We start from the raw sequence: 16,990 nt of genomic DNA, 5'->3' as shown, positions 1-16,990 counted from the left end.
TTAGTACAAAAAGCTTCTTTCCTATGACACATGCCTCATAAGTGTCCGTGTTGCCTCTGCTCACATCCCTTTGATCATATTACCATATCTTGGTCGCAGTCAACATCTCGAAGGACAGGAGACTGGGAAGTGTAGCTGCTATCTAGATACCTCGTGCCCAGCCAAACCCTACCAGTGAGTGACTGGAAGGAAGAAAGGGATATGGATACTGGGGACGTCACAGCTTACACCCTGAATGGTGAGGAATGGAAGGCTAAAATAGTAAGGATCTGGGAACCAAATTAATAACATAAAAAAAGACAAGCCATAAAGCATAACAAGAAAAAAACCATTATCAGTTTTTGGGAAATTGAGAAGGTACAATAAATCGCACCTCTCTTTATTTTTCTGAGTTCTGAACTGTTCCAAAATAATGCTAATTAAGGTAAATACTATTGTTGTTTTTAGCTGCTCAGTCGTGTACGACTCTTTTCGACCCCATGAACGGTAGCCCACCACGTTCCTCTGTCCATGGGATTCTCCAGGCAGGAATACTGGAGTGGGCTTCCATTTCCTTCTCCAGGGGATCTTCCTGGCCCAGGGACTGAACCTGCATCTCTTGCCTCACCTGCATTGGCAGGCAGATTCTTTACCACTAAGCTACCAGGAAAGCCCTAAATGAGTGACCAAAACATCCACGTTATTACTGCAGAAGAATACACTGGGAAATATGGCTTATATTTACAAGCAAATTGGAGAAGGCAATGGCACCCCACTCCAGTCCTCTTGCCTGGAAAATCCCATGGATGGAAGAGCCTAGCAGGCTGCAGTCCATGGGGTCGCTAAGAGTCGGACACGACTGAGCGACTTCACTTTCACTTTTCACTTTCATGCCTTGGAGAAGGAAATGGCAACCCACTCCACTGTTCTTGCCTGGAGAATCCCAGGGACGGGGCAGCCTGGTGGGCTGCCGTCTATGGGTCGCACAGAGTCGGACATGACTGAAGCGACTTAGCAGTTACAAGCAAATGGGTTTCCAGGAAGGAATCTCAGAATTGGCAGAGGTGCCCATCCTGCGGGAAGTACTGCTGGACCCCTAAGGGTGGCGTCCCGTCCACTTTCCTCCCCACCAGCACCAGCAGGACTTTTCCTGTTAGGCTTGTGTAGAGACTAAGAGCGATCGTGAGTGCATGAAATCTGCAGCCAAGATCATCCCTCAAAAGAAAGGTAGACACTGAGCCAAGCTCATTCATTTTACTCTTCCCAAGATTTCTAATAAAGTGGAGCCTCCTCCTCCTCTCTGGGGAGGGTTGCCTGAGAAGGAGGAAGGATGCAATGGTGTTTCTGTGACAGAGCTTCCTCCTCTTGGTGGGAAACATCGGAACCAGAGAAGATGCATTCCTCTCCACCCCCACATTCCCCAACTTTTTTTCTTTTAACACATCAGACTTTATAATTAACTGCTGACCAACCTGTGGTAAAACTATCTCCCTAACGCATGCACATCTGCCATCTCTTATGACAATCTCCTTCCCAATATTATGAGGATATTTTCAAACTATCAACTACTAATTCTTTGAATGTACTCCTAAAACCACAGTGGACAGTGCATATTTGACCCTAGAAGGTTCTGAAATTGATCCAAACAACATATTAATTTCATGTCCAAGTCATTATTTCCCACTCCAAATTATCCAGCTATTTTGTCCAGCATAGTCAATCGGTTCTTCAAAGAGTTCAAGTAGCCATATTATAATACTCTAACAATAAAATGCCAAAAATGAAGCGCCACAAATTTGGATAAAAATGTTTCTCAATTCAGAGTAGAAAATAAATTTTGAAGCTCCAACCTCTTAGCGGGTGAAAGCTCAAAGATGTTAAAGTTCTAAAGAATTAAATTTGGAAGTAAAATTCTCTGGCCTTAATCATTGCCTAAATTAATATCATATTCAGGTTAATCTCAGCCAGAGGAATGATCCCTGTCTGGTTGGAGTTAACATTCCTTCAGTAGCAAAGCCCAAACAGTCTTCCATTGGAATAGCTGTGCGCCCATCACCTGAATCTGTTCAATACAATGTCTTAAGAGCATCCCTTTTCAGAAATTCAGAGTTAGTAAGACATATATGATCATCACAGCACTGATCCAAATCCAAGAAATTTTGAAAATGATCCAATTCTAGCCTCTAGAGAAGTCATCCCAGACAGAATTATGAACGTAATGTTGCCAAGGCTGACAGCATGGACTTTGTAGGATCTCTACAGTGGAGGAAAGATGGTGCAAAAAAATTTTTCTTTCACTCTAGAGACAATGCCAGTCTCTGGTATCTTGTCCAAAATCTATGACCCATGTCTTAAAAACTTAATTGGGAGGTTACTCTTTTTATTATTAAAAATTTTTTTTGGCTGCACTGGGTCTTTATTGCAGTACATGGGCTGTTCTCTATTTGCGGTGTGCCGGCTCAGTTGCCCCATGGCATGTGGGCTCTTAGTTCCCTGACTAGGGACTGAACCTTCGTCCCCTGCATTAGAAGGTGGATTCTTAACCACTGGCCCACCAGGGAAGTCCCAGGAGGTTACTTTTGGTATTTTTAATTTACTAGATGATAGGGGCAAAGAGCACTCTTACGTGTGGCATTTGAGGCATTGCTGCTCTTTTGCATATTTAGAAAAATATATTCATGGCAGCCCCTGTCAGTTAGGAGGTACCTTTCTTTTCTATCTGATGCACTGGGAAATGGTTCCTTGTTATTTCCCATTTGAGCCCGGTGTTTCTGTCTCTGTGGTTCTGAGATGGGTATGGGTTGTCTCTGTGGTTCTGAGATGAGTATGAGTATTAGAATCATCAGAGTATGATTCTAATGACAAAGAATCAATACGCTGCTATCTGCAAATATTTTCGTGCTTGGTCCATTGTGGCCTCGTGGTATGACACTGCTCAGGCCTAAAGGAACCTCCTTCTCGAGAAGAAAGGGTTTGCTGTCATATGAAATTGACCAGCTCTGATCCATAGCGGTCCCTGTAGCCTGTATCTCTGCTAATCCTGGTGCTATAACTGCTGTCTCTCTGGTAGACTCAGGACAACCTCCATCTTTGCTGGACCTGAGGCCCCAAATCTTCCTTGAGGACCTTTCCCTGTACCTTTTCTGGGACTGAAGTCTATACACTTCCTAAGAGAAGAGGCATAATTCTTTGCTGAAGCCTGCAACTCTCATTTGTGCTGACCATTTACTTTTGCTTAAAATAAGCAGGTCAATGCTTTTTCCTTCAGAGTAGCACATTCAGTTGTTTCTATTAAAAAAAAAAAAAAAAAGCCACTTGCCTGGGGACAAAGATGCCTTAAGCTGTAACATCCCATAATGGACAAAATCCTACATGCAATCGCTTAAGGACTAATACCATCTACCCTGGTTAAAACTGGTAAAAGTTAACCAAACAACTGTAAAAGCCAGCTACCTTGTTTGCTTGAGGCCACTAAAGTCATGTGCCTTGACTGAATTGAAATGCTCAGTCACCTTATAAGTATTTTACCCTGAACCAAATTTCACTATTTACCAATTATCTTGACCAACGCACTAGATTACAACCCTTCTTTTATTAACATTCATCCTCTATCCTATCGCCTGGAGGCTTTAAAGCCTGCTGCTCAAACCCCTAACCCCTGCAAGAGCAGAGCAGCAGAGTGAGCAGTTTGCTCTCAAGAGTAAAGACAACGGATGGGAACTGGGAACACGTGAGGGATTCCTCTTCCAAACTCAGTAATCACTTAAGAGTGAGAGGAGGGACTTCCCTGGTGGTGCAGTGGTTAAGAATCCAACTTCCATTGCAGGGGACGTGGATTCAATCCCTGGTCAGGGGGCTCAGATCCCACAGGCCGTGGGGCAACAGAGCCCGCACCCCGCAGCTACTGAGCCTGCCTGCTGTAAAGCTCTAAAGGACCACAACCAGAGAGAAGCCAGCATGCTGAAATGAAGAGCAATGAAAGAGCCCGTGTGCCACAGCGAAGACCCAATGCTGCCAAAAATAAGTAGATTAATTAATCTTTTTTAAAAAAAATAAGAGAGTAAGAGTATGGGAAAAAGCCAGGGGTGTGACTAGTGCTCCCTCCCTATGTAAAGTAATATCCAGCGAGAACTATTATTCTCCTCTAAAAACAGTTACAGTTTCCCCAAGCATGTGATCCTCAATTTTTCATTACTGTAACACATTAATGGATGATATTTACCTGAAGACACATTTCCAGAAACTAATGCATAGTTGTGACATAGTTACAATAGGCTGTGGGTTATGTACATTTCCTGATGTTATTAGTCTGGTGGGTTTCAATGGGGAGTGGTGATTGTGGTCCCACCCTACCCCCACCCCCTCACCCATCCCAGGAGACATTTGGCAGTGTCTGGGGATATTTTTGGTTTTCTGAACCTGGGAAGCATGGGCTTCCCTTGTGGCTCAGCTGGTAAAGAATCTGCCTGCAGTGCGGAAGACCTGGGTTTGATTCTTGGATTGGGAAGATCTCCTGGAGAAGGTAACATCTACCCACTCCAGTATTCTTCCCCAGAGAATTCCATGGACTGTATAGTCCATGGGGTCACAAAGAGTTGGACATGGTGGAACAACTTTCACTATCAACCTGGAAGCATGCTAGTGGGCAGATGCTGCTAAATGTCCTGTAACACACAGAACAATTCCACACAACAAAGTTACCTGGCCCAAGACATTAACACATCAACCTCAACCGTGTTGAGGTTGGGAATCTCTGCTCAGGCTGTAAACTTCGCGTGTCTGTTCCCAAGTCAAGGAAATGTAGTGGAATGCAAGTAAGAGAGATGGTTCTTAATTGCGTGGATAACCTTGAAACTTCCTTCAAATGTGTTTAGTAAAACAAATCATTTACAAATCTTGGTGGTCTGTTCTGCTACAACATATGTTTTTATAATCTGAATTAGTCCATATGTGATTATAAATAAAGGAATACTGCCAACAAAACATAGAGGTAACGCTTTTTCATATGTGATATATATATATATATATTTTTTTTTCTAGTTCATTAGTGTTTCATACCACCTAGCGGCCACAGAAGAATCCGGATAAAGGAATATAATGTTGTTATATTATATATCCCAGGCCTGTTGACCTGTTGATTTATGGGTTGCAAGAAGAACCCAGAGACTTCCCTGGTGGCCCAGGGGTTAAGAATCCACCTTGCGGTGCAGGGGACATGGGTTTGGTCACTGGTCACGGAACTGGGGTCCCACACGCTGTGGAGCAAGTAAGCTTGTGTGGCTGCAGCTCCTGAGCCCCTGAGCCACAACTAGAGCCCGTGCACCACAGGGAAAGACTCCCCACGCTGTACCTGAGACCCCGCAACCACACAAATGAACAAATATTTTTAAAAACTGAACCCAGTTCTCCATCACCCCTCATGCTGAATCCATATCTTTGCAATGTCAGTTTTCTATTTCGGAGCTCCCTCCAGCATGAGCAGAAGTCTGTTTCCAGGCCCCTTGAACCTGGAACGGCTTCATGGCTTGCTTTAGCCAGTCAGTGGTAGCAGAAGTGACCATAGCCATTTCCAAGGCTAGGCCTCAAGGGATCTTTTATAATTCCATTTGTTCTCTTAAAACCATGTGGCTATTATGTGAATGAGCCTAGACTAACCTACTGAAGAACGAAAAATCACTTGAAGCCGAGAAGAGTTATCTCATTTGAGGTCTCCTTAAATCAGCCAGACTGTTGATGACCTGCTAACTGATTTAAGATGCACCAGTGAGACCAACTGAGATCAACCAAGCCTGGCTCAGATCTGTAAAACCACTCAGTGGACCTTCAGATTTCCTGCAAATAATAAATTGTTGTTAAACAACTACATTTGGCGTTTGTTTTACAACAATAGATAATGGATATATAAACCTGAGCATCATCTTGTACTGACCACATACTCTATCTCAGAAGTTCTTATTATATATTTACGCCTTATATATAGTTATGTCTTATTATATAGTTACATGTTGGTTCTTATCTCCAAACCTAGCAGCCTCTACCATCACTTAAAAAACTTTTTTCTATCATTATCTTCATTTTTTGGATCTTATATTTAACAGTAATATTTCCTTATGCATTAGCAATTTAGCATTCTGGTTTGGCTTATATTTTGGTTAAAAGCTTTCATCCTTCTTCTGTCAGTGCTCTAGTTAAAATGTTACATAGATACTAACTGGCTTACTTCACCCTTGTGTGTTTCACTGTCTTACTATTTTAGTCATAATTTTGCAGAATGTAAGGTTTCCCAGTACTGTATATGTTATATTATAGGCAACATATATTTGAATGTCAAGAATCTGAACATATATTTTGAATGTCAAATTACTTTTGTCCTGTTCCACGACTGATCACAAACAACCCAAGTGTCAAGATTTCAGGATAGGGGACTTCCCTGGTGGTTCACTGGCTCAGACGCCATGCTCCCAAGGCAGGGAGCCTGGATTCAACCCCTGGTGAGGGAATAGATCTCATAGGCCCCAACTAAGAGTTTGCACACTGCAACTGAAGATCCCTCATGATGCAACTAAGACTGAGTGAGCCAAATAAATAAATAAAATATTTTAAAAAATAATAAAATTATAGTAAACATTTAAAAAAAGATTTCAGGTTAGGAGCTGTTGTGTTCATTATTTTTGTACGCATATGTGTATGTATGTTTATGAGTGGGTAGAAATTTAAATGATTAATATTCTGTACAGTTGTTATCACACTAATATGTTTCCATGTACTCTGTGCTATTTATATCAAGTTATTCTAAAGAGGTATAATAATAAACATTGTCATTTACAAATAGCTCAACATTATATCAAGTGCTTTTATAGCAGTAGCTTCACCTTAATCTTCACGGAAGCCCTGAGAGATGACTAGTTTTTTTGAGTCCCATTTTACAGATGAAGCAAAGTACCTGTAGATGGGTTTGGAACTCCAGGTAGTATATGACAAAGCAAGGGTTTAAAAAACAGGTTACCTTTTTACTATCTCTTCATTCCAAGATGAAAGAGGCATCTTTCTGGTTTGCATTGCTTAAGAAAAGGGCAAAACAGGTTGTTCTTAGGTCTTCTGTTTCCTGAAACAGTGAGAAACTGCTCAGTTCTGCAAAATTCGGATGAGGATAACCATGGAAATTTCTGTGTGGTTTTTCTGTTACTTCCAAAAGATACTCTCCTCCCAAATTTTATTCCTCTGGTTGTTTATCAAACACTAATCTAGTCATCAATGGAAAGGAGTTTTGAAGATATGATTAAAATTAAAGGCCTTAAAATAAGGAGATAATTCTGGTTTATTGGGTGGGCCCAACCTAATCACTTGAGTCCTTAAAATTACAGAAACTTCTGCTGGAATCAGAAAAGGAAAGCAAAAAGGAGATGAGGCAGAGAGATTTGAAGAGTGAGAAGTATTCAACCCAGCATTGTTGGCTTTGAAGGAAGCCACACACCAAGCAGATGATCTCTTGAAGCTAAGAATGCTAAGCATGACCTTTGGGCAGCAGTCAGCAAGGAAATAGGGACCATAGTCCTACAACCACATGAGACTGAATTGTTCTAATAACCTGAATGAGTTTGAAAATAGATTCTTCTCTAGAGTCTCCATAAAGTAACACAACTTAATGTTAGCTCTGTTGGCTCAGAGAAAGCAGCTGAGCTCATCCAGACTTTTGACCTACAAACCTGTGAGATGGTAAATGGGCTTTATTTCAAGCCGCTGAATTTAGGATAATTTGTTACAGTAGCTAGATAAAGCTAACACACTTTGTGAGAGGTATATGTACACTGAGCAACCTTTCAATGGGTGCTAAAGGACAGCAGAGAGATAAGCTCAGCTGAGTCTAGGATACAGAGGTCCTTGCAGAGAAATAACGTGGATGCAGAGAGCTCATCCCAAGGAGTGGTCTTAGGACACCACCATAAACACAAAGTTGAAATGGGAAAGTAGGAAGATACATGGGATTAGTCTCTGCAAAAGTTCATACTTAACTAGAATTCTTGAGCTGAGGTTTCATCAGACTCAGTGGCTCAGCTGGTAAAGAATCTGCCTGCAATGCAGGAGACCTGGGTTAGATCTCTGGGTTGGGAAGATCCCCTTGAGAAGAAAACAGCTACCCACTCCAGTAGCCTGGCCTGGAGAATTCCATGACTGTATAGTCCATGCGGTTGCAAAGAACTGGACACGACTGAGTGACTCACTTTCAGAGGAAAGGATATTGGTTGACATCTTAAGGCTTTCTTTGTGTTCTCTTGGTTTAGAGAGAAGAGGAGAGGGAAAAATAAATCAATTTACAAAGAATTTCAGAGACCTCCCTGGTAGCACAGTGGTTAAGAATCTGCTTTCCAATGCAGGGGACTTGGGTTCCATTCCTGACTGAAGAACTAAGATCCCACATGCTGAAGGGCAACTAAAGCAACGTGCCTGCCTGCCACAACAAAAATCCCGCATGCAGACGAATAAATAAATACTTACAAAACACAGAAAACAAAGGTTTTCATCATCACTTTGCAATTTAGTCCTACTAATAACTTTATAAAATGGGCACTTGTTTAACTCCTGTTTACAAATTAAGGATATGGACACTCAGACAGATAACATTCTTGGCTAAGATCAAACATCCAGGACTAATATGAAAGTTTTCTGAACTGAAATTCTTCTTTCTCCATGTCTTGGTCTCCTTATATTCTCAGTGCCTCATTTTGAACCATACCTTTTATTTTTTTTTACTAAGCATCATATATATATATATATATATGATATATCATATATATATATTTACTAAATCTCATGACTTCTTGGAAAAAAATCAAGGTTTGAATCTGAAATAATGTAAACCTACTATTTATTTTTATTGAAGTATAGTTGCTCTCCAAATTATATAAGTGTACATACAGTGATTCACAATTTTTAAATGTTATGCTCCATTTATAACACATAACATTTAAGAATTGTTATGCTCCATTTATGGGCTTCCCTGGTACCTCAGTTGGTAAAGAATCCACCTACAATGGAGGAGACCCTGGTTCGATTCCTGGGTTGAGAAGATCCACTGGGGAAGGGAACAGTGACCCACTTCAGGATTCTGGCCTGGAGAATTCCATGGACTGTATAGTCCATGGGGTCGGAAAGAGTTGGACACAACTGAGCAACTCTCACTTCACTTCACATGCTCCATTTATAGTTATTATAAAATTCTGGCAAATTCCTTGTGTTGTATGATATATTCTTGTAAATTATTTTATACCTAATAGTTTGTATCTCTTACTCTCTTACCCCTAATTGTCCCTTCCCCCTTCTCTCTCCATACCGGCAACACCTATTTTGTCCTCTATATCTGTGAGTCTCTTCATTTTTGTTATATTCACTAGTTTTTGTATTTTTTAGATTCCATGTATAAGTGATATCATATAGTATCTATGTCTGACTTATTGCACTTAGCATAATACTAAGTTCATCCATTTTGTTGCAAATGGCAAAATTTGATTCTTTTTATGGATGAATAATATTCCATTGTCTTTATATATCACACCTGCTTTATCCATTCATCTGCTGATGGACACTTTGGTTGCTTCCACATATTGGCAATTATAAACGAGGCTATTATAAACACTGGGGTGCGCTTCTCTCTTCGAATTAGTGTTTTTGGTCTTTTTCAGATACGTACCCAGGTGTGGAACTGCTGGACCGTATGGTAGTCGTATTTTTAGTTATTCTGAGAAACCTCCATACTGCAGGTTTCAATGGTGGCTGCACCAATTTACATTCCCACCAACAGCAAATGAAGGTTCCCTTTCTCGACATCCCTGCGAACATTTGCAACCTTACAGTTTAGATGGAAAATGCCGTGTTCTGTCTTACACAGGTAAGTTCAGTTCAGTCGCTCAGTCGTGTCCGACTCTGCGACCCCATGAATCGCAGCGCGCCGGGTAAAGACAACCCCAAGCAGTACTTGGTCTGTTTTCACCCAATGGCGACTCTCTCCCTTGGCAGCAACGCTGTAGCTCTTTTTAGTCCTGAGGTCCGATTCCCAGCGTTCCTTAGATCACAGAATCCTTGTTCTCTTAAGAACGTGCCAGAGTCGGATTTAGCATAAAAAGGAAGGACTGGATGTCTGGGAGGAAAAATCATATCAATTTGGACTTGCTGTTCGTTCCAGATTTGGGCCTCAGGAGGGTCCCCTGGGTTATCTGATGCTGAGAGATTGGCCTCTGAGGTTGGTTTCGACATGCCGCATGCATGGCTGGCCACGTGAGCAGCGGTGATGCTTCTTAGGAAATACTCCTACACATTCACATGTCCTGCAGCCGTCAGCAGCTCAGAACACCTCTGTTAATCACTTCATCTCAATTCTGTGGGATTACACACGTCTCCTTAAACTTGTTTTTAAGGAGCATTCACTGGGGTCCTGAGGAGCTGAAGTCAGTCCTCAGGAAACTTCAAATTATCGGACAAATCTCCACTAAGCCTCCACAGCCCTGACTCTGGCTGGGATTAGCGTGCTCTCCAAATGGTCGCTTCAGCTGTTCTGCCTGAGAGGGAGACCAGGACCACAAGTGCCCTGAGGTTTTGGAGGAGGCAAAAGGGGGTCAGATATGCTTAGAAATGTAATTTTTAAAAATATTTTAATGTTTCTGGTTTTTAGAATTCCAGCATCTGGAAATGTCTATTTTTATTTTTGGTCACTTCCCTGGTGGCTCAGATGGTAAAGTGTCTGTCTACAATGTGGGAGACCTGGGTTCAATGCCTGGGTTGGGAAGATTCCCTGGAGAAGGAAATGGCAATCCACTCCAGTACTCTTGCCTTGAAAATCCCATGGACGGAGGAGCTTGGTGCAGGCTACTATCCATGGGGTCACAAGGAGTCGGGCACGACTGAGTGACTTCACTTTCTTTCTGTGTGCATGCAGGGTCTTAGGTCCCAGACCAGAGACGGAACCCATGGCCCCTACATTGGAAGCGCAGAGTCCTAACTAACAGATTGTTTAGGGAATTCCCTGGAAATGTGAGTTTATTCTGACAGGCCACAGCACAGAAAGAGACACTGACCTTGAAGTATTGGAGGACTGAGTTTAAGATTGTCTTCTGTCTCCTCTCAGTGGAAAGTGATTTTTACTTCTGTTTAGGAGTATATAGGAGAAGGCAATGGCACCCCACTCCAGTACTCTTGCCTAGAAAATTCCATGCGCGGAGGAGCCTGGTAGGCTGTATTCCAAGGGGTCACAAAGAGTCAGGCACGACTGAGCGACTTCACTTTCACTTTTATCTTTCATGCATTGGAGAAGGAAATGGCAACCCACTCCAGTGTTCTTGCCTGGAGAATCCCAGGGACAGAGGAGCCTGGTGGGCTGCAGTCCATGGGTTGCACAGAGTCAGACATGACTGAAGCAACTTAGCAGCAAGAGTATATATGTCTTTGTTCACTTTCTTGGAACTTTGCTTCTTTTTTTTTTTTTTTTTACACAAGGACAGTTTTAATCCTGCATTTTCCTGCAGTAACATCCACTGTGGCTATAAATGGACTGAAACTGCATTTGCCAATAACTGTGAACATTAAGAATCTTTACATGAAGTCACATGTGTTGATACAAGCACATAGACATCTTCTAGCACCAACAAAATACATACATAACACATATCAAGTGGTCTTAATGGATAAATTTGCTTCATTAGATAATTTTAACTAAACTCACAGTTAATGCAGAATTTCATTTTCTTAATTTACATCTTTATTTATACATTCTTCCTAATGTTTCAATTACTCAAAAACCCACTCATTCATTCAAGATGGTATTCTGCATGGCAACAGACAATGGGTTCTAACTTTCTTAAAGGTGTTGACAGCAACTTAAAATACCACTGAGTCTTCTTTCCAATTTGTAGCACCAGACTTAGGACCTTTATAAAAACAGTTTAAATTCATTTAATATATTCATTAAGATTCATTGTCACTGCTTCTCTTCCGAGAAAAACACATTTCAATTGCTGCTTTCCAGACTATACTGAGCAATGGTGTATATTATTTTCAAATGACTAGCAGAATTTCACTCACATAAATTTACAGCCAGAACAAGAACTCAGGCTCTCTGAATGGTTGTCCACTCAAGATGATGAAAATAATGTATAACATGGATTTGGGTGTCTGACCTCCTACTTACCATTATCAAACACCTTTCCAAGTATTCTTAGAAAGTATTTTAAAATATATGCAAATATCCTACCATATGATATACCATTATTTCTTTAACCATTTCCCAACTGTGCATTTATAATCATTTGCAATTTTTTAAATATTATGAGTAGCACTGTGATGAACACCCTCATCCATAGTTTTAAGCAAGACATTATATCTTTAGGATAATGCCAAAGAAGTGGGTCAAACAGTGCAGATGGTTTTAAGGCTTTTAATATACTTTACCAAATAATCTCCACAACAGCTTAAACAACTGTTACCAACAATATGTTAATATGCCCACAAAGTGAACTTGGTTGGTGACCATGAAGCAAATTCAACCATAGATCCATGAGATACTCAAGCATCTCAAAACTACCACACCAAATAAGCAAGGAGAGTTATTACTGGTGATGAAGCCAAATTCAAATCTTTAAAATATCACTCAGATAAAAAAAAATCATTTTTGATTAAATTGTGATTATTTTAAAATAATCAACAGAAAAGCTTTCCACAGAAAATCTAGTTTTTCCAAAAATAAAGTTAAAAAGAAAGAGAAAAGTCAGTACCAAACGACCAAAATTTTTTATTTGACTAAATTCTATCTCATGCATAAGCATGACAGTCTCTCCTATTTATTAGACTTTGGCAATTAAAAAAAAAAAAACAACACCCAAAAACAAGCAGCCTCGTACAGAACAGTGACAATTCAAAGGGCGAGGGGTAGGCTACAGTTTTACTGTAGGATAAATATATATATTTTTAAAAGGCCTCTCTCCCTTTGGCCACATCAACTATCAGTTCAGATCATTAAATACAGACACATTTTCAAAATCACTTCTTCACTTCTCCAAGATCTTCAATGCTATCATCATCCACCTCTGGCCATTTTTCCTGAATGACATCAATAATATCATCTGTAAAGTCTCCCTGAATGATGATTTCATCCTCCCCTGTTACTGAGGCACCACAGGAGAATTTCTGAGCAAAAAATCTTTGTGCTTCTTTAAGATCAATTTCAAAAGTTGCAAGGCCACACACTCTTGTTACATATTTCTTCTTTGCTCTGGGAATTTTGGCTATCGTAACCTTTTGTGGTACAGTTTTCTTTTTCTGTTTTATTTGACCCCTTCCACCTCTCTTTTGTTTTTTCTTCTCTTCCTCTTCCCCTGCTGTTCCTTGACCCTCACTAATTCCAGCTTCTTGTTTGGGTGAATTTTCTACAGTAAGTTTTGCAAACTCATTTGGAAAATTCTTCTCTAACCATTGTCTACATTTAGCAACATCAGGCATATATTCACAGTACTCTGTTGGTAATGAACAGACTCCACAGTAAAGGACTCGAAGTGGGTAATCTGCATCTAACTTGGTGTTGCTCCTCTGGTCTCCTCTGCAATCATGCCCACCTGATTCAGAAATGTCAGCAGCCATTTCAAAACCCAGGCGGTCGCACAGCCTCCGCCGCCTCCGCTCCCGCCACTACCGCCAGCTGAAGCGACACATGCGATTCCTCTTCCCCAGCCAGAGCCGCCCGAGAGCGCGTCTACCAGCGGCGGTCCCGCGAGACCGGAACTTTGCTTCTTAACATTGTTAATTCTCCTATGAACTGAGTTCATCTCCACACACCAACTGTAGTTCTTATAGCATATCTACAAATGGACCATGTGACAAATGGACAAAACTAAAGCCTGGAGAAATCCAGGTGTATTTGGCTGGTCTGAAGCAATACAAGTATTATAGACTTCAGCTTCTCCAGAGAAATGAGTTGGTGCAAATTCCTCAGGTGCCCCTTTAGGAATAATGTTTACTTATAATAAGCATTAAAGAGCTGTGCTTATGAAACTGGGTACCACGACAAATACAGGAGTAGTAAAATTCAGAGGTTAAGTGGAATCCCAGTGCAGAAGTCAGACAAACGTATGTTCATGTTTCCAGTCTGCACACACGACTGTAACCACAGGGACTAATCCTTACTTTGTTTCCTCGTATACGCAAGGCAATTTTCAAATTACCTCAGAGAATATATGTGATGATTGATCTGATATGCATGTAGTACTTAAAACAGTGTCCAGAACACAATAAATGCTGGCTTTTATCATGCTTGTTATTACTGTCACCATTAGCCAGCTCTCTGCTTTCAGTCATGTTGCCCAAGACTTCTGCCTTTTGAACTTAAATTCCTTAATATTCTAATTAAAATCCAATTTCTCTAATTCTTTTGTCTACCATCCCTGTTTAAGGAGTGGGCTGTTCAGTGCTACAGAAACATGGTCCCTAGACAAGCAATGTCAGCATCATGGGAGCTTGTTAGAATTGCATATTCTTAAGCTGGGCCAAAACCTCCTTATCCAAATGTCTGGGGAAGGGCTCTATATAGTAATAAGTTTTCCAAGAGGTTTCAGTGCCTGCAAAACTTTGAGAAGCACTTTTTTAAGTCAATTATACAGTTTGGTGAAAAACCCTGAAAATGGAGGAAACATTTCGGTTTAAATCCTGATCTGCCTCTTAACTAGCTAAGTGAACTTTGACAAATTATTTAATCTCCTTGACTCCAGTGTTTCTAAGTGTCCCAAGTTCCTTGGAGTTTTATTATTCAGGTTACGTGCACGCCTGCTAAGTCGCTTCAGTTGTGTCCGACTCTGTGTGACCCTATGGACAGCAGCCTGCTAGGCTCCTCTGTCCATGGGATTCTCCAGGCAAGAATACTGGAGTGGGTTGCCATTTCCTTCTCCAGGGGATCCTCCCAACTCAGGGATTGAACCTGGGTCTTTTAGGTCTACTGCATTGGCAGGTGAGTTCTTTACCACTAGCGCCACAGGATATATTAATGAAAGTGGGGGTGGGTAGTGAGCCTTAGTCGCTCAGTTGTGTCCTACTCTTTCTGACCCCATGGACTCCAAGGCATCTTCCCAGTCCAGGGACTGAACCTGATTCTCCTGCATTGCAGGTAGACTCTTTACCATCTGAGCCACCAGGGAAGCCCCATATTAATCAAGAGACTCCCCCAAACTGTGGTTTGTACAAGAGAGTCATTTATATCTGCATAGTAGCCCAGAGGCAGGAAGGTGGTCCAGAGTGAACTGGTGGTTTTGTTCCATGAGGTCATCTACCAGGATCCATCTATTTTGACTCTCTGCTCTCTCCTGGGATGTGGTTGACTAGGCTCCCTGACACTGTATCAGGCTTCTGTTTTAGGGAAAAGGGAAAGAGAGAATAGAGAGGACAGCACTTGAAGAAAAAAGATGCAAAGTTTGCACATTTTGCTACTGGGCACTTGATCAGCTGTGGCACGTTTTACGACCAGTGCTCATAGTCCCTTAGTGAGAACTAGGTCATTGGGCCACACCTAGTGGGAAGCTTAGTAGTGAATCTCTGGGTGACCAGGTGCCCTGTACAAATTCAGGAGCTGTGGGCAATCTGACCTAAAACAGTGGGTACCCATGGAACATATAGTAGAACACCCAGCCCACAGAAAGCACCCCACCAATACACATATGAGTATGAATCTTATGCGTATGAGTATCTGCAGGTAGCACAGTGTTGAAGAATCAGGCAGTGACGAGCACAAAGGCAAGTTCTACCATCTGTACAGAACATGACCTTGGAAAGATGATTTCTTCTTTGAGATTCACTCACCCCATTTTCTCAGACAGAAACTACAATCCCTTACCTCACTGTGCTTTTTACGATAATGGAGGGTTGCCCAATTTAGGCTACCTGCAACCCCAAGTCAGATTGCATTTTGATTCTTTTAATCACAATGAAACAGGAGATATTCAAAATTAGAATGTTTCACATGTCATTAATTCCTTATCAAATTCAACTCCAAGCAACATGCTGCAATTACTGTACAACTTTTGGCTCTCAGCCTGGAGACAGGAATCTTAATCCTAGGGCCCATTTGATGGTTGCTGGGGCATGCATAACAGACATCTTGCCAACAGCCTAAAGCACAGCTCTCAGTTCCAAAGGAGGGAGGGGTGTTTCTGTCCTTTTGTTATATTCTCCAGGGCAGAAACTGTGGGCCAGCAGTGAAATATAATTACAATTCTCTATTGTTTTATTTGGGGTATAAACAAGCAAGTTCCTGGCTAATCAATTTATAGAAACACACATAAAAGCAAATAAGCAGCCTTCCTCAAGGAAGGGTATTAAACAGGATTTGCATATGCCATTTACTCTGGCAGAGCAGAAATGCTGCCTTTTCAAAGAGCAAACACAGACCCTTTTAAAGAATAATGCTCTTTGTGGTGACTAGTTCCATCTGTCTTGACATCAGTTTGGTAAGTATTTTTTGGCCAACCATTTTCCAACCCTTGGAAGAAGAATGTTTTCTGTATTCTTTAGGTTAACAAAGCCAAGGACAGCTCTACTCTGCTGTCTATTTCCTTCCTTCACAAACCACATCAGAGGTGAGGAATAGGTGAATACAGTGTTCTCGTGAATTACCATATTGCCAAGAGCCTGACTCTGTATGCTCTCGCTTGGGGTTCAACTTCTCTAATTACCAAGGAAAGTCTGTAGTTGTGCAAAGAGGAGCACAAGAGATCAAAGAAGAAGGCTGGATGCCTTCTGAGGTTCCTTCTTGAGTTCATAAAAGCCTGTGCCTGAGACGGAGATTTCCATGCAGGGATTTTATACTAGAAGTGATTCCAGGGAAGGGGAATAAAGGTCAGGGAAGGAGAAACAGGAGAAGGAGAAAGTCAATACAAAGATGTGTTATCAAGCTGTCCACTGCTGCAGACAAATGAATTAAAAGTAAAATACAAATCAATTTAAAAAGTGCTCAATCTAATAAATAATAAAATACCAAAACAAA

At 41.3% G+C, this 16,990-nt stretch overlaps 1 protein-coding gene across 1 annotated transcript; it reads right to left on the bottom strand.

Annotated features, from left to right (window-relative positions):
• Positions 1-12,387: 12,387 nt before the first annotated feature.
• On the bottom strand, positions 12,388-13,733 carry LOC113886196 (density-regulated protein). Its single transcript, XM_027532205.1, has one exon. It carries the CDS (start codon positions 13,600-13,602, stop codon positions 13,006-13,008), a length of 597 nt encoding a protein of 198 aa, XP_027388006.1. The 5' UTR covers positions 13,603-13,733; the 3' UTR covers positions 12,388-13,005.
• Between the last annotated feature and the right edge of the window lie 3,257 nt (positions 13,734-16,990).

Source organism: Bos indicus x Bos taurus, chromosome 29 (assembly GCF_003369695.1).
Source record: "Bos indicus x Bos taurus breed Angus x Brahman F1 hybrid chromosome 29, Bos_hybrid_MaternalHap_v2.0, whole genome shotgun sequence".
Classification (NCBI taxonomy): Eukaryota; Metazoa; Chordata; class Mammalia; order Artiodactyla; family Bovidae; genus Bos; species Bos indicus x Bos taurus.
Note: the sequence above shows the minus strand (reverse complement) of the source record. Positions and strands in the feature narration are given on the sequence as shown.